Source organism: Petromyzon marinus, chromosome 6, assembly GCF_048934315.1.
Source record: "Petromyzon marinus isolate PM22_M1 ecotype Great Lakes invasive population chromosome 6, UKy_Petmar_22M1.pri1.0, whole genome shotgun sequence".
NCBI classification, from domain to species: domain Eukaryota; kingdom Metazoa; phylum Chordata; class Hyperoartia; order Petromyzontiformes; family Petromyzontidae; genus Petromyzon; species Petromyzon marinus.
Window position 1 is genome coordinate 896,088 of NC_133672.1, and position 25,158 is coordinate 921,245.

Below are 25,158 nucleotides of genomic sequence, written 5' to 3' on the forward strand. Positions count from 1 at the left end.
TGTCGGCACCGCGCGAAGTGCCTCGAGCTCCGCGCCGGACCCCGCGAGCTTCCCGAGCGAGGCACCCTTCAGACCGGCACTGCCACCACGACTACCACGACCACCACGACTACCACCACCACGACTACCAACACTGCTACCAGCGCTGCAGCAACGACTACGCCGGCTGTCCAGCGCATCCGTCCGTCGCCAATAGCCGCAACCCATCGAACGCACGGCAATGTTTGTATGACACACACACGCGCGCGCGCACGCAAGCACACAGCCTAACACACACACACACAGAGAGCTACCGATGTAACAACCAGGATCATCACAGCGACGCTGGGCACAATTAATCCTAGAATGGAGACAGTTGTTTTTAGTTACAACACAGATGAGCACACAGCGCGAGCCATCGGTGATGGGAACAGCACGAAGAGCGGCGACACTCAAAACTGCCCACGCGAACCAAAGAAGAGAAAAAGCAAAGCCGAGCAGTTTTTGGTTTTGTTTTAAAAAGCAGCGGCGGCGGGAACAGCGCGAAACAGCAGAGCGGTAAGTGTTCGGTGTCACGGCAGAAGTGGGAGCAGGCAGGCAGGCAGGCGGCAGCAGCAGCAGCGGTAATATTAAGTGCGGTTATCTTAAAACAATGCTTGCAGTGGGATCGTGCAGCAGCGGCGGCGGCGGTGTCGGTGTCGGCGAGTGGCGGGGACTCACGCGAGAAGTCCCGCTTGCTAAGGTGCTGCGGCTTGCCCTGCTTGCGGCGCGACATGGTGGCCGCACTCGCCCAGTGGTCACATCGACGAGCGCGGCTCTGGTCCGGAGAAAATCAGCTCCTCAATGGCCGCGCGCGACATAAAATAAATCGGAAATAATACAAAGATGGCGGGCGGGGGCAGGACGGGGGGGTCTGTGGGTGGCTGAGGGGGTGGGGAGAGAGGGGGGAGGAGGTGGGACGCGGATTGCGGGGATAGCGCTGCCGTGATGCGACGCGCGAGGGGGGAATGTAACCTCTAAGTTCAAGTACACTGGCTCGGCGCGTCCCTCTCTCGCGGTCCCCTCCTCCCCTATCCTTGCTCCCTCCCCTCGCCTCGCCTCGCATCCCCTCCTCCGCACGACACCACCCCGCGCGCCTCCCGCTCGCCGCTTCCCAGCCGCCCTCCTCCGCCTCCCCAAGCGCGCACACACACACACACGCGCGCACCCTCCTCACCAGCCTTCGCCTCCACTCGCCGACACACGCACGCGCGCGCCTACCCTCGGCACCCTCTCGCTCCCTGCCAACACACACACACGCGCGCGCGCGGGCTCACGCACTCTCACGTACCCTCACCATCCTCCCAAGACGCACGCACACTCACGCACACGCGCGCGCACGCACGCACGGGCACACACAAAGCGCAGAACCCTCTCCCTCCCTCTCTCCACCCTCACCCCCAGCAGCCTCGCCTCCCGCCCTCTGCCACACCGCCACCCCCACTCCCCCAACCTCTCCCTCCCTCCACCCCGCCCGCCCCGCCGCTCCCCCCTCCCCAACCTCGAGCCCCGCCGCCGCCACCCCTCAACTCGAACTTGGACGCCACGCGAGACGTGGGTCTCGGCGCGGCGCGCAGGGGTCCCTCCCTGGCCGCTTCAGACGCTGTCGCCGCCGCTGCCTCTGCTGCGCGCGGCCGCAGAGGAGCGGTTGCCGATGCATCCGCTGGCTGCGGGTCCATCGCCGATACATCCCGCGAGGCAGAGAGAAGGGAGGGAGAGAGGGAGAGGCAAAACAAATGCAGAGGTAGACAGAGGGAGAGCGCGCGAGAGAGAGAGAAGAGGGCGAGAGAGAGAGATAGCCGCGCGTACCGAGGCTGCTGCACAGACGCGGAGTCGCCACCGTCGCACGCTTACCATTTTAATTGATCTGGACAATCAAAACAGCGCGGGCTTCTATTATAACCATCGATTCGCGGACAACAGAGCCTCTCGCTTTGCTCGAAAGGAGGGCTTCCACGAAAAAAATGAGCCGTAGGCACAATTACTTTTGTATGTTAGTGAACATGCCTTCGATCAGTGTTTCCTTCCACGCTTGAAGTTAGCCATGCCTGTGACCTCGGTCTGATTATTCAAAGGCTTTCAAAGTCAGGCAGGCGAAACGGCGCGGGGTTAAGGCTGGCGACCCCTGCATTATTGACCAGGCAGCCCATTAAAGTGACCGGCTGAGTAGACGTTGGGTGCCTCTGAGGTTAGCCGGCATGGATTGAATCGATCCAGGAGCCGTTTTCACTCTCTCAGTCCCGCAGACAATATTGATCCCGCTCTTCTTTTGAAGGCGAGAAGCGGTGAAGGCGATGGACACTGCGAAATACAGTAATTAAATAAATATATAAAACGCCAAACACGCACGCTTGGATGTGCGGATGCGTCCGCGTCCAAAATAAACACACACGTGACCGCCGTGTGTGTCAAAGCGCCGATTTCAATCAAGCAGCACGCGCATCCGATGGATAGATAACGCTGCACACAGACGCTTCCACGGGGCACTTCCTCAACATCACCTCCTACAACCCACACTTTGTTTCAACCCTTCATAACACCGGCATCATCATCACTACCACCATTACCACAGCCACTATCATCCCTACATCTCCCCCCCCCTACCTCTTTCTCCAATAACCACCCTGCCGAAGCCAGCCATCCAGCACACAAAGCAGCCCCCGCCACTCTACCCAGCCGTGCTCCACCACACAGGCGCATGCAGCAAGAGACGCCGGGTGTGTAATGTGTGTAATGTTATGCGCGCGCTGTGTTATTTATTGGGCGCGCCGCTCTGAGTGGGATCTCGCGCGCTCAGCTAATGCGCTGCTGCGCCGCTCGGCATCATCTCGCTCGCTTCTCGACATCGCTCGAGCAGCAGCAGCAGCGGCGGAGGAGGCAGCGGTGGCATCGCCAGCAACAACAGCAGCAGCAAGTTATTTTATTTATTTACTTAAATCGGAAACCGCCCGTCGCAGCCGTACACCGAAGTACATACCGAGAGCCACGGGGGGGAGGGGGGTCGGGCAGCGAGCGTTGCGGGGCGGCCCCCGCACCGCGTTCCCCTCTCCGCTATCCACGCCGCGCGCGCGGTTCGCGGGCCTCACCTGCGGCGCTGTTTACACAGGTGTACTGTAGGTGTACTGGAGGTGTACTGGAGGTTTACTGTCGGCATCGGGCGTGCAGTACACGTGAACGCGCGTTCAGCAAAGCGCGCTGCTCCTGACGGGCGGCGTGTACGGGCGAGGGGACGCGGGCCACAGAGAGCCAGCGGAGGAGCTCCGTGGTCATCGCCGGGACTCGTGCGGGTAGGGAGGGCGCCTACACCGCGCGCACCTCACACTGCAATTAGTAAATAAGTAATGGCCTAATGTTATAAGTTAAAAATGTGCTAGGTATGTTCTAGTGATTTATATATATGTGTGTGTGTGTGACCGGCGGGGTTCGTGGTGTTGAGACAGGGCGCGGGGGTGTGGGGAGCTGGGTGGAGTGAGTGGTGGTGGGGGGGGTGCTGTCTGTGTGTTCATGGCACCGGCGTCGTTGTCCCGGGCCGCTCTCTCTCTCTCTCTGTGTTTTTTTTAATTGTTTGCGCTCCCAGTGCCGGACCTAGGGCCGGGTGCCGGGGCGAGGCGGCCGCCATCCATCAAACCGCCGAATCAATGGCAGGCGGGGCCGACCTTGACCCGTACCGCGACCCCTTTCCATCTGCTCGCGGCTAATGTTGATGTCTGGGCGGCCGTCAGGCAGCGCTGATCAGCGGCGAGGCGAGGGCTGAGGCGGCCCCTTTGCGAGGTGGCGCGGCGGGGCCGCGCGGCCGTGGGCAGAGCGCACGGAGCGGGCCGGGCCGGGCCGGGCTGCGCTCGTGGATAGCGCGGCGCGACTCGCGTGCGTGAGTGGGTGAGGGTGTGGGTGAGGGTGTGGGTGAGTGTGAGGGTGTGTGTGAGGGTGTGGGTGAGGGTGTGGGTGAGGGTGAGGGTGTGTGTGAGGGTGTGTGTGAGAGTGTGGGTGTGTGTGAGGGTGTGGGTGAGTGTGAGGGTGTGTGTGAGGGTGTGGGTGAGGGTGTGTGTGAGGGTGTGTGTGAGGGTGTGTGAGGGTGTGTGTGAGGGTGTGTGTGAGGGTGTGTGTGAGGGTGTGTGTGAGGGTGTGTGTGAGGGTGTGGGTGAGGGTGTGGGTGAGGGTGTGTGTGAGGGTGAGGGTGTGTGTGAGGGTGAGGGTGTGTGTGAGGGTGTGGGTGAGGGTGAGGGTGTGTGTGAGGGTGTGGGTGAGGGTGTGTATGAGGGTGTGTGTGAGAGAGTGGGTGAGGGTGTGTGTGAGGGTGTGTGTGAGGGTGAGGGTGTTTGTGAGGGTGTGTGTGAGGGTGAGGGTGTGTGTGAGGGTGAGAGTGTGTGAGGGTGTGTGTGAGGGTGAGGGTGTGTGTGAGGGTGTGTGTGAGAGTGTGGGTGAGGGTGTGTGTGAGGGTGTGTGTGAGGGTGAGAGTGTGTGAGGGTGTGTGTGAGGGTGTGGGTGAGGGTGTGTGTGAGGGGTGTGTGAGAGTGTGGGTGAGGGTGTGTGTGAGGGTGAGAGTGTGTGAGGGTGTGTGTGAGGGTGTGTGTGAGGGTGTGGGTGTGTGTGAGAGTGTGTGTGAGGGTGAGGGTGTGGGTGAGGGTATGGGTGAGGGTGTGTGTGTGTGTGAGAGTGTGTGTGAGGGTGTGGGTGAGGGTATGGGTGAGGGTGTGTGTGAGGGTGAGAGTGTGTGTGAGGGTGAGGGTGTGTGTGAGGGTGTGCGTGAGGGTGTGTGTGTGGGTGAGGGTGTGTGTGAGGGTGTGTGTGAGAGTGTGTGTGAGGGTGTGTGTGAGGGTGAGGGTGTGTGTGAGGGTGTGTGTGAGGGTGTGTGTGAGGATGTGTGTGAGAGTGTGTGTGAGGGTGTGGGTGTGGGTGAGGGTGTGTGTATGTGAGAGTGTGTGTGAGGGTGTGGGTGAGGGTGTGTGTGAGAATGTGTGTGAGTGTGTGTGAGGGTGTGGATGTGGGTGAGGGTGTGGGTGAGGGTGTGTGTGAGAGTGTGTGTGAGGGTGTGGGTGAGGGTGTGGGTGAGGGTGTGTGTGAGAGTGTGGGTGAGAGTGTGGGTGAGAGTGTGGGTGAGGGTATGGGTGTGGTTGAGAGTGTGGGTGAGGGTGAGAGTGTGAGGGTGTGGGTGTGGGTGAGAGTGTGGGTATGGGTGAGAGTGTGGGTGAGGGTGTGTGTGAGGATGTGGGTGAGTGTGTGTGAGAGGGTGTGGGTGAGGGTGTGGGTGAGAGTGTGTGTGAGGGTGTGGGTGAGGGTGTGGGTGAGAGTGTGGGTGAGAGTGTGTATGAGGGTGAGAGTGTGGGTGAGGTTGTCAGTGTGGATGTGAGTGTGGGTGTGGGTGAGGGTGTGGGTGAGAGTGTGAGGGTGAGAGTGTGGGTGAGGGTATGAGTGTATAAGTGTGTGTGTGGGTGAGAGTGTGTAAGTGTGGGTGAGAGTGTGTGAGTGTGGGTGAGAGTGTGTAAGTGTGGGTGAGAGTGTGTATGTGTGTGCGTGGGTGAGAGTGTGTAAGTGTGAGTGTGGGTGAGAGTGTGTAAGTGTGTGTGTGGTGTGAGAGTGTGTAAGTGTGTGTGTGAGTGTGTGTGTGTGTAAGTGTGTGGGTGTGTAAGTTTGTGAGTGTGCGTCAGGTGCTGGCCACCCACCTCCTCGCCACCCACCTCCTCGTGTGCCGTGCCGGCCTTCATAGGTTGCTCACTAACAGCACTTACCCCAACAGTATGTTAAGGCTATACGGGGGATCTTTGTATTTGTCTTGTGAGTGTCAGAGTGTGAGAGAGGGTGTGAAACAGTGTTTGACCATACTTCACCACGCTGGAGAGTGTGGAGACAGTGTGTGTGTGTGAATCTATATGAGAGTATGTGAGTGTAACAGACAGTGCATGCGTGAACTATGTGAGAGAGTGTGTGTAAAAGTGTGCGTGTGTGTATGAGAGACAGTGTGAGTGGTGGTGCGTGTGTACGTGTCTGTGAAGGTGTGCTGTGCGTGAGAGTATGAATGTGTGTTTGTGGGAGTGTGTATGGAGAGAGTGTGCGTGTGTGTTTATGTGTGACTGTGTGCGGGGTCAGTGTGTGTGGGGGGGACCGGTAGTGAAGTGGTTAGCGCACTGCGCTTAAACCCCCTTTGTCCCGTGTTCAATTCAAGCTCGCGACCAATGACAATGCCAAGTTTATGAACCAGGACTGGGCCTCTCCTAAGTCGACTCAGCCTTGTATGAGTACAGTACCTGATGCGGTGTGTAAACATCACCATTAGGGAGACAAAGGCGCTCGGGCGTGGTGTTAGCCACCCACTCCGGCCTTCATATGTGATCGCTAACAGAACTTTCCCCAACAGTCTGTTAAATGCTATATGGGTGATCGTTGTGTTTATTATGAGTTAAATTGTGCGTTAAAGTGTACGTGTTTTGTATCTGAGCGTGTATGTGTGTGCGAAAGCGTGTGTGTGTGTGTGCGAAACCGTGTGTGTGCGTGCGTGCGAGAGAGCGTTTCGCGTGGATGGGTGTATGTGTGGGAGTGGGTGTGTGAAGGAGTGGGTGTGTGTGTGTAGGAGTGGATGTGTGGGTGTGTGTGTGTGGATGTATGTGTGTCATCTCAGTCAGTCGACCCGTGGCACCTGGGTCTGCCCCGTGACCTCCTGCCAGCGGGCGTTCGACACTTCACGTGGCCTCAGGGTGCACATAGCCTGGCACAAGCGTCGTGGTGACGTCACCGCCACTTAGTGGCGAATGGCGGTTGTTGTTGTTGTGTGGGTCTGTGTGTGGGAGTGGATGAGTGGGTATGTGAGTAGGAGTGGATGTGTGGGTGTGTTTGCGAGTGCACATGGCCTGGCACAAGCGTCGTGGTGACGTCTCCGCCACTTAGTGGCGAATGGCGGTTGTTGTTGTTGTTGCGAGTGTGTGGGAATTCGTGAATGCATGTGTGACTGCGAGAATGTGTGTTAGTCAATGTATATCGTAGGTGTCTGCATGTTGTATGGGCGTCTTAGTGAGTGTGCGAGTGCATGTGTGTATGTGTGAGTGGAAATGTGTGCGTATGCGTGTACAGTACAGTATGTGTAAGTAATTGTGTGTGTCTGAGTGGGCACGTGTGTGTATGTGTGGCGAGAGGTATTGGAGAGTTGAGCGCGCTGCACTACGAAGCTGGCCACCCAAGTTCGATTCCTGCTCACAACCAGTAACAGTGGTGAATATTTTAACCGGTCCTGGGCCTTCTATAGGTCGACTCAGCCTCAAATGAGTATGCATATATGTTGAACTTCTTTCGTACCGTACGTAGCAAGCCGTGCTAATCGGAGGGTAGCACACCTGGTGCAGTGTGTAAACATCAATATTGGGGAGACAAAGGCGGTCGGGCGTGGTGCTGGCCAAGCACCCCCTCGTGTGCCGTCCTGGCCTTCATAGATGCTCGCTGACAGCACTTGCCCCAACAGTCTGTTAAGATTATACGGGGGACCGTTGTCTTGTGTGGGAATATATTTGTATATGTATATGAGTGTTTATGTGTGTGTTTGTATATGTATATGAGTGTGTATGTGTGTTTGTATATGTATATGAGTGTGTATGTGTGTGTGTGTTTGTATACCGTGGTTACTCGGTTTTAAAATAAAGTGTTGCATCTGCCCGTCATCTCATCTCACTGACATTTCTGTGAGAGAGCGTCCCACAACTACACGTGGCCTCGGGTGCACCTGGCCTGGCACAGGCGACGTGCTCACGACACCGCCACGTAGCGGCGAACGGCGGCTGCTGTTGTTATGTGTGTGTATGTGTCAGTGTGCGTGTGTGAGTGTGTCAGTATGCGTGTGAGTGTGTGTATGTGTCAGTGTGCGTGTGTGTGTGTGTCAGTGTGAGTGTGTGTGTGTGCATGTGTGAGCGGGACTGTGTGTGTGTGCATGTGTGAGTGGGAGTGTGTGTGCATGTGTGAGTGTGTGTATGTGTCAGTGTGCGTGTGTGAGTGGGAGTGTGTGTGTGCATGTGTGAGTGGGAGTGTGTGTGTGTACATGTGTGAGTGGGAGTGTGTGTGTGTGCATGTGTGAGTGGGAGTGTGTGTGTGCATGTGTGAGTGGGAGTGTGTGTGTCCGTGTGTGAGTGTGTGTGTCCGTGTGCGAGTGTGTGAGTGTGTGTGTGTCCCTGTGCGAGAGTGAGTGTGTCCGTGTGTGAGAGTGTGTGTGTCCGTGCGTGTGTTCCACACGAGCAGTGTACATTCGTGTGTGCGCCAGTCAATGTACTCGCGAAACGTTGTGACTCAAATGCGCTGCAATTGCAATCGAATTGTTGCGCTCCGAGTGCGGAGTGGACACTTATCGTGCGTTCGCAATCACCCGGGCCTAATATTCATCTTTCAAATCTGCACGATTGATATATGCGTGTACGCATAGCGATAATCGATGAACGAATGTACGCGCGATGTATTAACGGCAAAGACGGTGCTTGCTGGCTGTGAATGCAACACGAAGCCGATGTAACCCTGACGAGACCGGCACGAAGCGACAGCGCAGGGCACGCCACCCCCCCACCCCTACCCCGGATCGGCCTGCATCGCGTTCGCTCTCCGCTCCGTGTTCGCAATTGTCACATCCTCTTCTCAATCCACCGCTGGATGAAGGGCCCCTCCTGCTCGCCGCCTCGGTTTGTGAAGTGCGGATGGTACTGCAGGACCGGTTTCGGTATCGCTGGTGTTAGTCGTGACCGGGAGTCGAACTCACGTGGCCGGGTTCGTAATAGCGCGGCGCGCTAACCACAGTGTCACCTCTGCACACCTCTCCTAAGCGATATATATAGGTCATTAACCAATAAGCACCGTGTAAGTGAATTGCATGCGCTTACATCGCACCCCGCGCAATGTATAATTAAAGCATCCCGTGCCTGCTATAAGCCACTTAATAATCCACTCTCTCTCTCTGCGCACAACCTCGTTGATGATTCCCGGATCCGAGTTAATTTCCCGCACGAGGAAGTGACCGCGCCGTGATTGACAGCTACCGATGCATCACCGCGCTTTGATACCGATTCATGATGCGCTTCCCGACAGCCAAAGCATACTCACGTTGCCATGAACCACGATCTAACTACACGCACACACACACATGTATATAGAGTACTGTGTAAGGGAAACATCAGCGAGGAGATGGGTCAATGAAATCGGCCCGCGCGCAGGTGCTGGGTGGATTGTCGCGGGATCGCGAGATGTTGCCGCGGGATTGGAGGGAGGGGCGTTTATCTAGCAGTGGATTGACCATGGCTATTGATGATGACAGTGATCATGTAAATCACGATTTTACGTACAAGTAGTCACGATCGCGCGATTGTTTCGTGTCACAGCCGCATGACGCGCACCACACAGTACGATGTGCGTTGTGGAGAACGCGCACGTTACCGGACGATGTGCACGTGGTGCTGACATGCACGTGTCGCTGCATGTTACTGCAGTAGGCGAGTGGCCCAGTGCGGTAGGTGAGTGGCTGAGTGCGGTAGGTGAGTGGCTGAGTGCGGTAGGTGATTGACTGATTGCGATGGGTGATTGGCTAAGTGCGGTAGGTGAGTGGCTGATTGCGGAGGTGAGTGGCTGAGTACGGTAGGTGAGTGGCTGAGTGCGGTAGGTGAGTGACTGAGTGCGGTAGGTTTGTGGCTGAGTGCGGTAAGTGATTGGCTGAGTGCGGTAGGTGATTGACTAAGTGCGGTAAGTGATTGGCTGAGTGCGATAGGTGAGTGGCTGAGTGCGATAGGTGAGTGGCTGAGTGCGGTAAGTGATTGGCTGAGTGCGGTAGGTGATTGGCTGAGTGCGGTAAGTGATTGGCTAAGTGCGGTAAGTGATTGGCTGAGTGCGGTAGGTGAGTGACTGAGTGCGGTAGGTTTGTGGCTGAGTGCGGTAAGTGATTGGCTGAGTGCGATAGGTGAGTGGCTGAGTGCGGTAGGTGAGCGGCTCAGCTGGCGAGTGACACTCCAACGCGAACACACACACACGTGTGAACGTGACAATACTTGGGGTGGTATTGTGTGTGTAACCCCCGTGTGTGTGAGCGTGCGTATTGTGTGTGTAATCCGTGTGCATGTATTCTATGTGCAGTGTGTGTGTGTGATCTGCATGTGCACGTGTGTGTGTGTATGTGTAGGGAGCAGAAGTGTAGTGGTTAGCGACCTGAGTTCGATTCTCGCTCACGAACAACAGTGGTGATCGATATCTGAACCGTTCTTGGGCCTCTCCTAGATCGTCTCAGCCTAAAATTAATGGCTGGTGCGGTGTATCGATATAAGCACTAGGGAGACGAAGGCGGTCGGGCGTGGTGCTGGCCAACCATCCCCTCGTGTACCGCGCGGGCCTTCATAGGTGCTCGCTAACAGCACTTGCCTCAACAGTCTGTTAAGGCTATACGGGGGGTGATGTCTTTGTGTATCACCTGTGTATTACCCGTGTGTGTGTGTATGACTCCTGTGTGTGTGTTACCTGTGTGTGTGTGCATTACCCGTGTGTGTGTGTCACCCGTGTGTGTGTTACCCGTGTGTGTGTCACCCGTGTGTGTGTGTTACCCGTGTGTCTGTGTTACCTGTGTGTGTGTTACCCGTGTGTGTGTGTTACCTGTGTGTGTTACCTGTGTGTGTGTGTTACCTGTGTGTGTGTTACCCGTGTGTATGTGTTACCCGTGTGTATGTGTCATCCGTGTGTGTGTGTGTTAGCTGTGTGTGTGTTACCCGTGTGTGTGTTACCTGTGTGTGTTACCTGTGTGTGTGTTACCCGTGTGTGTGTGTTACCCGTGTGTGTGTTATCCGTGTGTGTGTGTATGTTAGCTGTGTGTGTGTTACCCGTGTTTGTGCATTACCCGTGTGTGTGTGACCCGTGTGTGTGTGTTACCTGTGTGTGTTACCTGTGTGTGTGTGTGTGTCACCCGTGTGTGTGTGTGTTAGCTGTGTGTGTGTTACCCGTGTGTGTGTTACCCGTGTGTGTGTGTCATGTGTGTGTGTGTGTTAGCTGTGTGTGTGTGTTAGCTGTGTGTGTGTTACCTGTGTGTGTGTTGCCTGTGTGTGTGTTACCCGTGTGTGTGTTACCTGTGTGTGTGTGTTACCTGTGTGTGTGTTACCTGTGGGTGTGTGTTACCTGTGTGTGTGTGTGTGTTAGCTGTGTGTGTGTTACCCGTGTGTGTTACCGGTGTGTGTGTGTGTCATCCGTGTGTGTGTGTTACCTGTGTGTGTGTTACCTGTGTGTGTGTTACCTGTGTGTGTGTTACCCGTGTGTGTGTGTGTTACCTGTGGGTGTGTGTTACCTGTGTATGTGTTACCTGCGTGTATGTGTGTTACCTGTGTGTGTGTTACCTGTGTGTGTTACCCGTTTGTGTGTGTTACCTGTGTGTGTTTCAAGTTTTCAAGTTGCATTTATTAGGTATAGCCCTGTGAGCCATGCGGCTCTTAAGTCGGGTGCAACCGCAACAAACAAAATATGAACACAGAACATCCCAAAGCGACGATGCGCAACAGAAACATCCTGGAATAAACCAGCAAATATTCCACACAAAATAAATATTAAAACGCTGTGTGCAAAAATCACAATGTGGTGCAAGCCAACAACAACAATCACAAGACAATTTAGATTAACCATATGTTTTCGTATCACCAAAATAAAGCTTTAAAAACAATGTAACAACAGTAATCATAGGAACTGTGATTTTAAATTTAACAATAAACGATATACATAACACGTACGACAAAAAAGCTGCAGCCATAGCTGGCAGCACGACACTCCCAGTGTATGTGTTACCCGTGTGTGTGTGTTACCTGTGTGTGTGTTACCTGTGTGTGTGTTACCTGTGTGTGTGTTACCCGTGTGTGTGTCACCCGTGTGTGTTAACTGTGTGTGTGTTACCTGTGTGTGTGTGTCACCCGTGTGTGTTAACTGTGTGTGTGTTACCTGTGTGTATGTGTTACCTATGTGTGTGTGTTAACTGTGTGTGTGTGAGTAACGCGCGCGCCGTCCGTGCGGTGTCAAGCGCGCGCTTTGTCGCCGCTTTAACGCGCGGCCGCACGCGGCATTAGCAGCAGGAGGAGGTAGGAGGAGGAGGATGAGGAAGGAGGAAGGAGGAGGAGGGAGCCGCGCCGGGGATTTTTGCTGCAACGGATCTCGCGGCCGCGGCCCTCCGCTGCGCGCGGCCGTGGCGACCCCGCCACGCAGTGCGCCACGAGGCACCGTCTCTGTAGACACAGCCCTTTGTGTGCACTCGCGCACGCTGACATGATTGCCATTAGCCTATATGAGGCCGTCGTGTTTGTGTGTGTACATAACAACAGACAATTGTTTGAGACCAGATACGACGTACATTATTGACCGTCCACTTACACTTCACGCAGCATAGCCCCCCCTCCCCCCGCTCACCACCAACCATCTCGATTGAACCCCACGACTTCGGTTGCAACACGCAGCCCCTTCATCCCCCCCCCCTCCTCCCCCCAGCAACGAAAGATTCCCCACAATCACTCAGATTGCAGTCTTCTTTGCAGTCGTCCAACCAAAAGACCCCCCCCCCCACCCTGCTCTTGTCTCACCTACCACGTTGAAGCCATGGGAATCAAAATGCGACCGGCAGAGGTTTGGCGTGGGACGCGTCGCGCGTTTGGGATGTGGATGTGCTGCTGATTTGGGAGATTTGGAAGCGCCTCTGAACGGAAAGGCGTATGCACTTACACGACACCCGCAGCTATAAATAACATAAATGCAATCATAATGCAATAAAAGTGTCCGCTATGAATATCAATCACGTTTAGAGCTGGCGAATGCGCATTAGAGGTCGGCTGCGTATTTAGCTGAATTGCGCTGCGATAAGAGCCCTGCGCCGAGTCGCGGCGCGCCGTGTTCGGCGTTGGCGTTGTCTCGCTCGCGGTAAATAAAACGACCATTAGCACGGCGCGTGTGTGTGCGTGTGTGTGTGTCCGTCCATGTGTGTGTGTCCGTGTGTGTTCGTGTGTGTCCGTACGTGTGTATCCATGCGTGTGTGTCCGTGCGTGTGTGTCCGTGCGTGTGTGTTCGTGCGTGTGTGCCCGTGCTTGTGTCCGTGTGTGTGTGCGTGTCCGTGCGTGTATGTGTCCGTGCGTGTGTGTGCGTGTCCGTGCGTGTGTGTGTCCGTGCGTGTGTGCGTGTCCGTGCGTGTATGTGTCCGTGCGTGTGTGTGTGTCCGTGCGTGTGTCCGTGCGTGCGTGTGTGTGCGTGTCCGTGCGCGTGTGTCCGTGCGTGTGTGCCCGTGCGTGTGTGCCGGTGCGTGTGTGTATCCGTGCATGTGTGTGCGTGTCCGTGCGTGTGTGTGCGTGCTTGTGAGTGTGTGCGCGTTTGTATATGAACACGTGTGTTAGTGTGCGTGTGTGGGGAGCGGTAGTGTAACGGTGAGCGCGCTACGCTACGATCCTGGCGACCAGAGTTCGATTTCCGCTCACGGTCACCGCCAGTGACGATTATCTAAATCGGTCATGGGCCTCCCCGAGGTCGACTCAGCCTTAAATAAGTACCTGTCGCGGTGTGTAAACATCGCCACTAAAGAGACAAAGGCGGCTGGGCGTGGTGCAAGCCACCCACCCCGTCGTGTGCCGTTCCAGCCTTCATAGGTGGTCGCTAACAGCACTTGCCCCTACAGTCTGTTTAGGATATCGGAGGATCTTTGTGTGTGTGTGTGCTTATGTCGCGCTACAAATGATATGCAGTGACAGCAGCTTGCACAATGCGTAAACTCGGGTAAAAATGAATATATATGGTATGTAAAGACCAAGTAATTAATTAATTCAATAGAAATAAAGATTTTAGATATGTATAAACCACGGCCATAAATGTGCCTTCGCTGCACCTTTACGAAAACAAAACAATAAATGACACGTGTGTGTGTGTGTCTCTGTGCGTGAGCGTGTTGAGACGCGTGAACGTCGCATGCCGCGTTCATTCTCCCTGCAGCCGCCTCTGTTCACGGCCACTGTTAACTCGTGATTACGCGGGGACGCGGTTCGGACAATGAGGAGTAATTGACATACATAACCGGCCGGTATTATTATGTAATTGCGACGCGTAACAGTATATTTCTCGCGGTATAATTATGGCCCGCGCGTATTGTTTTCCAGCCTCGTCGCGCTGGACCGAGGCAATCAGATTTACATTGTCAAAATAACTGCTTACTTGATTGTGGTCCGATTCGTGGGTTCCAGAGAGACTGGAGGAGACGAGTTGGGTGCATGCGGGGGGCGGGGCAGTAAGCGGGGGGGAGGGGGTGGTAGAGGAGGGGGGCTGAGTGGCGGAGGGGATTGGGAGGGAAACTGGATCCGGCGTCTGGGCCAGTTGCGCGCTCGCGTCACGCGGGCGGCATGGGCCCAGGCCGCGCTGATCAATGGGCGCGTTTCTCGCCGCATTAATAGTGCTCATAATTAGACCTCTAGTATTACACACTTGGAATTAATCTTCCGATGGGCCCTCAACATCGCAAATCCGAAATCTCACCACCGCAACCACAGCCCCCACCCTCCACCTCCCCGCACAACTCCGAGACAACTCGACGAGCGCCCAGTACTGCGCAATTACGCAATTACGCAGTGATCTCTCTGGTAACGGGGCTCGCACGGACCGCGCTGAGACGCGCCGCGCATTGCGTCCGTGTGTGTGTGTTGAAGTGTCTGCAATGTCCTAACCGCATTGGCCGTTATCGTTCTACTGGAATACCACTCTAACAAATCATCGACGGATGCGGATATCGTTTCTAGGTTTCCAGCTTCTATTGATCGAAGCCCGCAATGTTCAATTTCCCACTGTGTGCGAAACACAGATTTCGCCCGCGTGTGCAGCGCGTGCAGCGTGTACGCCTGTGTGTGCAGGGTGTGCAGCGTGTACGTCTGTGTGTGCAGCGTGTACGTCTGTGTGTGCAGGGTGTGCAGCGTGTACGTCTGTGTGTGCAGGGTGTGCAGCGTGTACGTCTGTGTGTGCAGGGTGTGCAGCGTGTACGTCTGTGTGTACAGGGTGTACGTCTGTTTGTGCAGGGTGTGCAGCGTGTACGTCTGTGTGTGCAGGGTGTGCAGCGTGTACGCCTGTGGGTGCAGGGTGTACGTCTGTGTGCGCACTTGTGCATGCACGGACCACGGCTACCCTTGCAATATCTCTTCCTCAGCCTGCGTGCGTGAACGTCACTTTAAAGTCGCAACGTGTCACACGTGTAGGTATGTCCCGGAGAATGAGATTGAGACGGCAGGAAAGGTTAATAGAGCAGTAAAGGCGGAAAATAAAGAACGGGGTTTGAAAGCGATTCAGTGTGCAGAAGGGAGCACGTAGACCCCCGTACAGGCACGAGGCACGCGCCTGATTGCTATAGATCGACTCCATGTGCGTGATGTGCGCCCACTGCATAGAGTCAACGATGAGAGCGAATCGTAAAGCCTTCGCCACAATTCCCCGTCTATTCGACGGCAAGTTAAACTCAGTTAATACGAATTCGATCCTCTGCCAAGCTACCGCTGGACGAAGGCATCTCCACGCCGTGTCAGTCGTGGAGGTCGCGGTGACCATACCATACTTCACCGCGACGGTCAATGCGGGTTGGTGAATGTGGGCGGTGGATGGAAGGAGGCGGGCAAGACCGTTTCAGATCTCACTCGCCACTGATGTTAGCCGTGGCCGGGAATCGAACTCGGTTTGCTGGGTTTATAGCGCAGCGCCTGAACCTACCGCGCCACCGCTCCTCCAATTCCATAGCTCAACGATCACCATCTTGGCACGGAACCGTCGTTTTGATCCCTGCACCAGCGAAGAAAATGTGTACGGTGAATGATGCGACCAAAGTGCGGCCGTTGTAATCTATGTCAGACGTTAAAGACCCTTGCTGTTGTGAACTATGGGGTGCTGTGCCCTCGCGTCACGGCTCTTGTCAATGAGGGCGCGTTCGGAAACTACTCGCGACTCAACAACTGGCGACTCCAAACTGCGTCCACGCGTAGTGGCGCGCGGGCTCTCCCGTGCGGAGAGAGACACCGCGGCATCTCGAAGGGGATTCGCGCGGATAAATCAAGAGGAGTGAAGAAGAAGGAGAATAAGAAGACGTCCATCCCGTCCGTCGCCTGGGCGGACCACAGCCGAGCTGCCGTGCCCCGACGCTTCGCGATGAAGCCGCCTTGTGACTCGACACGGCGCAGCCTTTGGGCATCAACCTCTGCATCGGCACGTCGAATACTACACACAGCTGAATAGCGCATCACATTCGTTCACATCCCCTTTGTTAATCCGCAGCTACGATGACGGATTTCCGCGCGGAGGTTTCGACTGCTTGACCATACTTCGCCGCGCCGGTCATTCAGGATTGTTGATAGGCGTAGGTATGCGGGACCGGTTCGTGCACCACTCGCCACTGATGTTATCCGTGACCGGGAATTGAACGCAATTGTCCGGGTTCTTCGTGCGGTGCGTTAACCGCTGCGCCACCGCTCCACCACACTGCCAATAGTTAACGCACTCAGGATGTTGGAGAAATGTGAAGAGAAGCACGCGGTCATGGGGCCCCCGACACTCGCAGCTGTGGCCACGCGTGGCAGAGCGGTGTCCAAGCGTTTGTGTCCGTGAGTGTGTGTGTACTGCATATGTCCGTGTGTGTGTACTGCATATGTCCGTGTGTGTGTGTGTACTGAGGGAGCGTTGGCGTGGGAGGGTGCAGTGGTTAGCGCTACGCTGCGCTACGAACCCGGCGACCCGAGTTCGAATCCCGCTCACGGCCACCACTCGTGACGATTATCTGAACCGGTCCTGGCTCTCCCCTAGGTAGACTCAGCCTCAAATTAGTACCTGGTGTGATATGTAAACATCGCCACGAGGGAGACGATGTGTTCCGGGTGTGGTGCAGGCCACCCACCCCTTCGTGTGCCGTGCCGGCCTTCATAGGTGCTCGCTAACCGCACTTGCCCCAACAGTCTGTGAAGGCTATACGGGGATCTTTGTCTTGTGTGTAGGATGAGGTGGCGGCGCTGTTTTTAGTTCATCGCTCCAATAACTCGGCAACTAAAGTTATATATCTCACCACATGAGGGGGAGAGTGATATCTGAATCGGTCGTTGGTTCATGCATCGTCGACTCAGGCTTAAACGACTACCTGGTGTAAAAGTCAGCGTTGGGAAGACAAAGGCGGCTGTGGTGGTGACTACATCACGCCTCAGTAGGTGCCTCGATAATCGTCGTACTATGCCATTACTCCAACAGGGCTTTGCATTTCCATGATAGCTCTACAACGCAGTCTTACCACGTGTTGCATCTGCTTGGAATACGGACCTTTTCCCGAAACGTCGGCTCATAATACACCTTGCACTAATGTATTGGTACGGCAAAGTGCCAATGGCACGCGCGGTTACCTTCCTTGATAAAGAAGAGCCGGAACTTCCTCTCCCCTGGGTTGTGACGAGAAGCCTGAGAGGTGAGAGAACGGGCGGATCTCCCTTCACGATACTGATGGTCACGGCTCGCATCTCCAGGCTTTCACGGCAGCAGGCGATCGCGTGCTATCGCCACACGATCGAGGTTTTCACGAAGCGCAGACTCACGGATTCTTGTTTTCTCTCAAAAGGCATGCAAAGTGATTTCTTCATCCAATTGTTATTTTTGACTCAATCGGAACAATCTACGTACGAACTCGGTTTGTAATTCTACTACGTGTGCGGTGTTTACATGGTGCGTACTTGGCGTGTACATGGTGTGTGCACTTGGTGTGTGCGTGGTGTGTACATGGTGTGTACGTGGTGTGTAAACACTTGTCACACCACGTGTGATAACTCCCTACGTGCCAGTAGCACTACGGGGTTGTTGGTCCGGCAGTCTGTTGAGGCTTTACGGGGGACCTTTGTGGTGTCGGTGTTGATGTTCGAGCGACTACGGTTGCGAGATGCTGGCGCGTTACGAGCGCAAGCGGATCCGTGGGTCTCATCAACTTGTCGTGAGAGTCAACCCTCGACTGTAGCCCCAAACTTTGCACGCAGCCGAGCGTGCGCATTTAGTCAGAAGTCACCGCGCATGAACGCGACGTGTCTGCGATGCGCGTGAACCTGACGGTGTGTTTAATCACCCGTTAGCAAAGCGTTTGATCTACGATAATTATTTACTCTCCGCGTGTTCGCTTTCATCCCGTGATCAAGGTGTAGCGATTTGGGGGAGAGGGGGCGATGCCACGCGTTCACCAAACGTCGCTGCTGCTTATTCCGCTCAATGCGCTCGGGAACGCGATGGGAACTCGCGTAATGCGGGAGAGCAGCCGAGTCGTTGTCATCTTTCAAACGAAAACCTGTCACGTTCTATCTCGCGAAACAAATGAATACGTGACGTGCGAGTTTTCCTCGATTAGCTCTTCCACCGCAACTCCGATTAGCACGACTTTGCCACGTGCTGTGCGAAAGAAGTTCACCGTGCATACGTTTGGAGAAGAAAACAACGACTAGGAACGGGCATCTATCCCGAGAGGTTTGACAGACGGTGCGCGTCAGACCGACGCGTCTCGCGTGCTCGCCCCGATCGCGGCTGCGTGACGACGCGATGGAGCATTGCGCGCGTGCGTCCTCCCTGTCGCCGTGGAAGCGGCGCACGCGGCCCTGTCGACGTTTCAGTTGAAGTCGCTCCACGTTGCGCTCACCACGAGCCGGCCAGTGTCGTGGCGACCCGCGCAATTTCCCGACCTGTTCTGCCGTGCCGGCAACAGGGCAGCAGGGCAGCACGGCAGTACAGAAGCAGTGCAGGGGCTGCGATTGGCCGGCCCGGCTGAATGAGTTGCACAGCGGATCGCCTGGGAGCGCGTGGCGTGCTTCGGCCTTCACAGGTGATCGCTAGCAGCACTTTCCCCAACAGCCTGTGCAGGCTATAGGGATATGTTTGTCTTTGTGTGTTGCGGGCAGTTGGAGTGTGCAGGAATGCGCATAATTAGTCACGAACTCGGCGGCCTGGGTTCGAGTCTCAGATCTCATAGACATCATAGACATCAGTGGCAAGTCGTGGCTGGGGGTGGTCTGTTGATGAGTGGCGTCTGGCTGCTGGGAATGAGTCGCTGGCCTTCGCGCGCACGCTCGCCTACATCCGCCACCAACTCCTGCTGACAGTCGCGGTTTGAGATGTACATTGCTGCAGGATGCCCTCCTGAGAGCCTCCCTAGGTCGACTCAGCCGTAAAACGAGCACCTGACATGTTGGCTTTTCGCGTTCGTGAGAAAGAAAGCGGCCGTGGTGTGGGGCTGCCCACACCACGGCCGCGTGCGCCGTGCCAACTGCGAGCACCCGCGAGCCGTGAGTCGACGGAAACGTGGGATGTTGTCGTCACTCTCGAAGGGATTTGTCAAATTACTAAAGCAGGAATCTCTCGAAAAAGTGGCTTGAGACTCACTTAAGACGTTTCCTGGACGACTCGAGGTCCATGCAACGTGGACTGTGCGCGCACGAGCGACAGGAGTGCATGCTCACGCACGCAACCAAGGTTGCATTGCAGTTGCACACGCGTTGGTGTTTTACGACAATGTTCAAAGTCTTAACAACGACAAAGGCATAAGAAGAAAAAGCCCGTATCGCTGGCTGCACGTGGAGGCGCTCTGTCGGTGGCAAATGTCGGGTTGCAACGACGCCTCCTTCGTCGTATTCCCGACTATGATGGGAACGGCACAGTTCACCGACTTGCTCAGCTGTCGTCGAGCAATAACTGCCATACAAATATTTTAAATAGACACGAAACTCCCCCGCATATCCGTAGAGACCGCTGGGAACAAGTGCTGTTCGCGAGCACCTCTCCATGCCGGTACGGAATACGGGATGCGAGGCAGGATAGCACCACGACCGGCCACATCACTATTCCCAAGGAACTCATTTCCCAAGGCCGAGTCGCGACCTCGGGTTCCTGCACAACCTCATCCCGATGATTTTCGCCACTGTCGGCAATCGAACCGAGGTTGTCGGGGTTCTGTTGAGCAGTTGGCGAACCACGGCGCCACCGCTCCCCACGCGCCGCGCGAGAGCACGCGCGCTGTCGCGGTGCGGCTCACTCGCTCGGAGCCGCGTTCGCTTCAGGAATTTGCTGTCGAGGGAAAACGACTGCAGACCTTTTTTTTCCCTTCCAGCGGCGCCCTCGCAGTTGCGTGGGGTATGGGAGTGGGGGGAGGAGGGAGGGAAGGAGGAGGATTGTGACGGGACGGTGGGGGTGGTGATGCATACGGTAGAGTGCGTGTGTGTGTCTGTGTGTGTGTTTCTGCGTGTTTCTGTGCGTATATCACGGCCGTATTAGGTGCCCGCTTGCAGCACTTTCCCCAACAGTCTACGCAGGCTAAACTGCATGGGGGATCTTTTTTATTTGTGTGCATAAAAGCGCACATCCCCAGAGTCGATTTATCCTCGAATGAGTACAGTACCTGGCGAGGTGCATAAAGCATCAGCATTGGGGAGACAAAGGCGGTCGGGCGTGGTTTCCTGCCACGCCCGTTACCTCGTGCGTCGCGCCGGGCTTGACAGGTGCTCGCTAACAGCACTTGCCCCAACAGCCTGTTAAGACTGTACGGGTGATCTTGTCTTTGATCACTTTGCGTGTATGTGCGCGTGTGTGTATGTGTGTTTTTGTGTGTGTGGGGGGAGCGATAGTGTAGCGGTTAGCGCGCTGCGCTATAAACCCGGCTACCGAGTTCGATTCCCGTTCACGGCCAACACCAACAGTGACGATTATTTGAACCGGTCCTGGGCCTCCCCTAGGTCGACTCAGCCTCAAATGAGTACCTGGTGCGGTGTGTAAACATCGCCACGGGGGAGACAAAGGCGGTCGGGCGTGGTGCTGACCACCCATCCCCTCGTGTACCGTTCCGGCCTTCATAGGTGCTAGCTAACAGCACTTGCCCCAACAGTCTGTTAATGCTATACGGGGGTTCTTTGTATGTGTGTGTGCCGGTGCCATTTAAAGAAAGCAACACGCGTAAGCAAGAACCGTAGTTTGAAAATAAATGTCCAACTTGATCCCTCCGTGGTATTCGTGCGTGTCTGTGTGCGAGCGTACACGTGTGTGCTCGTGTGTGCTCGTGTGCGCTCCGAACCTGGCCACCCGGGTTCGATTCCTGATCATGGTAAACACCAGTGACGATAATCTGTATTGGCCCTGGGCCTCCCCTAGAACGACTCAGCCTCAAATGAGTACCTGGTGCGGTGTTCAAACATCCCGACTGGGGAGACAAAGGCGGCCGGGCGTGGTGCTATCCTTCATAGATATTTTAAAGGCTATACGGGGGGCCGTTGTCTTTGTGTGCGCGCGAGTGTTTCATTATTCAGCTTCTGACACTTTCCCAACTCACAATTAAAAGGGTCAGACGATGCATTGGCAGCTTTCGCGAGGCTGCTACTGCTGCTGCTGCTCGTGGGTTGCTCGTGGGCTGTGTACACGGAGCGGAGTCGGAGCGCGGCTCTCGCAGCCCCGTGGCAGGTTCACAGATAGCGGTGGCGAGCGACAGAGAAATCATTATAACGCCACCGCAGGAAAGTGCACAGCGTGAGTGCAATTTAAACGCTCACGAATTATAATGCATTCCGCGCTAGAGGCCCGAGTGTCATATGTTTTTCCCCTCCGCTTATAGATTTATTTTTGCATATTAAAAAAAAAGTTTCAACAAAGACTCGCTCGGTTAATTTCCAGTTGGGACAAACTGTGGGCCCGTGTTGTAAGTGCTTCGGTAAGACTCGCGCGTGTGTAATTATGGTTGACGGGGAGCGGTAGTGTAGCTACGATGCCGGAAAGCCGAGTTCGATTCCCACTCACGGCCAACATCGGTGGTGAATATTTGGACCGGCGCCGGGCATCCCCTAGCTCGGCTCAGCCTCAAATGAGTACTTGACGTGCTGTGTATCTATCAGCAGTGGAGATACGAAGGCGAACCACCGTGTTATTTAGACAATCCAACCCCTCTTGTGGCGTGCCGGCCGCATCCACAACTGCTCGCTCACAGCACTTCTCCCACCGGTGTGAGAACAGCCGCACGAGAGGCGAGTCTACGTGTTTGTAGGCTGTGAGTGCGTGTGTACTGTGTTGTGTTACGGGTAACGTTATGTAATCGAGGAATTCCATTATGCTCGCACGTGTCGTGTTCAGCATGTTATGCACTGGTTGTGCAATGCGTGCATCTAAAATAACACACACGAATATACAAATGTGAAGTCCCTTGTCAATCCACTGCCGGATATGCGTATGACATGTGTAGAGAGCATGCGTTATGTATATGTGAGATGCAGGGTATATGTATGATTATTTGTATGTTAATTCGTCCGTCAGGATTAGTAAATTTGCAACGTTCCGTATGACAATCGTGATGTGAAGAGAGTGTCTGGTGATAATGCTTTGTGCGTGTGCATGTGTGTGTGCTAGCACGCTGCGCTACGAACCTAGCCACCCGAGTTCGATTCCCGGCCACGGCTAACATCAGTGATGATTATCTGAACCGGTCCTGGGCCTCCCCTCGGTCGAGTCAAATTAGTACCTGGTGCGTAAAAATATCACCACTGGAGAGACATGGCGTGGTGCTGGCCACCCACCTCCTCGTATGCCGTGCCGGCCTTCATAAGTGCTCGCTAACAGCACTTGCCCCAACAGTCTGTTAAGGCTATACGGGGGGTCTTTGTTGTGTGGTGGCAGGGCGAGGTGCTACCCCCCTCCCCTCCACTCTCGCTCGCCTCTTTACGTCATCAGTTTGACCCCGGCCCGCATTCAGAGATTACCCGATACATAGACACTGAACTCAGACACTAAACACACGGACAACTCTGTTGTCGTGTCCGATGGTGCCCCGCCAAACAACTCACTCAGTGTGTCCTGTGAACGCGTTGCACGTTACTTTGGTTTTCCCCGTAAGTCGATCTCAGCCCCACTGCTGCCGCTTGCTTTGTGAAGTTATTTCCGTGATTTAAATCCGACCACTTGCCGATGGTTGTCACGATGACTTTGTCATTCAGCGAATCCGAGATGTTTAATATTCTCGTCAAGCGTCGTTATGCCTACATTTGAAAATAGGTTTTCCCCTTCTTTCTGGCAACCTGTTTTGTTGCCAGAAAAAAATGGGAAAACCTATTCCCATATTTTGGGACTGGCAAATGAGGTCCCATGATGTAGATGCTCAACCCGAGCTCTCATTACTCTGATCATGCATTGTCTTTGAGCTGTATACGCCTTTTGACGTCCTCTGGTCTCACACCGTTTGAGACGAGGCTCAAAAGAAAGCTGTCTCTGGTGTGGACCAATAAGTTTCAAGACAATGCCACATATATTATCAGAGTATGTTTTTATTTGCATTCTGACCACAAGTATTGTGGTTAATGCAAACATGATTCCATGTAAAAGGTTTCAGTTTGGTGTTTTAACATCTTAACACAGCTGTTTTGTTGCCAGAGAAAAGGGGAAAACCGATTCTCATATTTTGGTACTGGCAAAGGAGGTCCCATTATGCCTACATTTCTCCAAGCGAATGTTTGGAAAATATTTTCTCAACAGCGTCGGTAACCATGTATATATCTCCGAGTCGGAATCATCTTCTCATGTCTATTGCGTTACTTGATGCAAGCCCAGTGGAGCTGTTCCATCTTATATTCATTATTGAGATAATGTTTGTATATATGTGTGTTTTTCTAACAAAGATCTTGGTTTGTGAAGTTTTAACGACTGGATCAGTTACCACTAAATCAAATGCGTGTATTGTAATCTACAATAGCTGGGCATACTGGGAATGTATTTTTGGAATGTCTAATTGGCAGTTTGTATGTGGTCAATGCAACAAAATCCAATTTTAAATCCAGCCTGATCTCGTGGTTGACTGGCCTCTAACTTGACCATTATTCGATTATCTATGATCTTCGTGAACTATTCACGTGCATGTGACAAGAGGCTATTGGCTCTGTAATTTTTCAAATCAGCCTCATCTCCCCTTGGGCGCCGTACCGGTCGTAATAGGCACTCGCGTACAGTGACGTAGTCTGTGCCCATGAGTGTTCACGCGAGTGTTCACATGCTGTGGGAGCGGTGGTGTAGCGGTGAGCGTGCTGCGTTATGAACGGGGTCGCCGAGTTCGATTTCCGCTCACGGCCAACACCAGTGGCGATTATATGAACCGGTCCTGGCCCGCCCCTAGGTCGACTCAGCCTCAAATGAGTACCTTGTGCGGTGTGTAAACATCGCCACTAGGGCGATAAAAGGCGGTCCGGCGTGGTGCTGGCCACCCACCCCATCGCGTGCCGTGTCGGCTTTCATAGGTGCTCGCTAACCGCACTTGCCCCAACAGTCAGTTAAGGCTATACGGGGGGCATTTGTCTTTGTCTGCTTATACGATAGATGTGTGTGTGTTGTCTCGCGCACTGCGCGTGTCTCGTGACGTGTCGTGACCACAGTATTCTGCAATGTGTTGATGCGTGGTGCTCGGCATTTATGCACGTTGTGTATGATGCTGATTGCCCAATCATCCTATGGAGGCTACACGGGACATCTTTGTCTTTTTTTGCCACTTGTGTTCGTCCGCGTTTGTGTGTGTTTTCGTGTCCGCGTGTGTGGCTACGCGCGTGTGTGTGTGTGGCTACGCGGCGTGTGTGTGGCTACGCGCGTGTGTGTGTGTGGCTACGCGCGCGTGTGTGTGTGGCTACGCGCGTGTGTGTGTGTGGCTACGCGCGTGTGTGTGTGTGGCTACGCGCGTGTGTGTGTGGCTACGCGCGTGTGTGTGTGGCTACGCGCGCGTGTGTGTGTGGCGCGTGTGTGTCCGCGTCTGTCCGCGCGTGTGACCGGCAGAGGCTGCAACCACCGTAGCCCCCAGAGGGGAAGACTGCACGGGACTCGCGGCGCGGGGAAGCTCGCTCCTTGCTCGCTCCTTGCTCGCTCCTTGCTCGCTCACTGCTCGCTCACCCCGCGCTGGGATTGTCGCAGCGTCGCTCCTCGCTAACCGCGACGCCTCTGCTAAGTCGCGCCGCGTGGACCGTCGACAGTGGGGCCGCGACGAGAGTCATTGCGGGCCGCGTGCTCTTCGTGCGTGCAGCGAGCATTGAACGAATTCTCGCGTCCTGCGCCGTCACTGCTACCCTCCTGCATAACCCCCCCCTCTCTCTCTCTCTTGCTTATAAATAAGTAAACTAAGACGACTATTGGGGCAAGCGCCGTTAGCGGGCA

The 25,158-nt window shown here is 54.9% G+C and overlaps 1 protein-coding gene and 2 long non-coding RNA genes across 4 annotated transcripts in view; 2 read left to right on the forward strand and 1 right to left on the reverse strand.

Annotated features, from left to right (window-relative positions):
* BCL11A (BCL11 transcription factor A) overlaps positions 1-1,196 on the reverse strand; it is a 62,761-nt gene extending 61,565 nt beyond the window's left edge. Inside the window, exon 1 of the mRNA XM_032948470.2 lies at positions 700-1,196. Within this exon, the coding sequence (XP_032804361.1) occupies positions 700-754 (55 nt within the window). The 5' untranslated portion in view covers positions 755-1,196. The remainder of the gene's footprint in view (positions 1-699) is intronic.
* A 324-nt stretch (positions 1,197-1,520) lies between these two features.
* LOC116939713 (uncharacterized) overlaps positions 1,521-25,158 on the forward strand; it is a 51,284-nt gene continuing 27,646 nt past the window's right edge. Inside the window, exons 1-2 of one of the 2 annotated variants that reach the window (XR_012940163.1) lie at positions 1,521-2,735; positions 3,184-3,305. This is a non-coding gene — a long non-coding RNA (uncharacterized LOC116939713). Of the gene's footprint in view, positions 3,306-25,158 lie in introns of both variants that reach the window. The other variant, XR_004402456.2, reaches the window with a different exon arrangement.
* On the forward strand, positions 4,616-22,322 carry LOC142922570 (uncharacterized). Its single transcript, XR_012940164.1, has 2 exons — positions 4,616-9,509; positions 9,593-22,322. It is a non-coding gene; the product is annotated as an uncharacterized LOC142922570 (long non-coding RNA).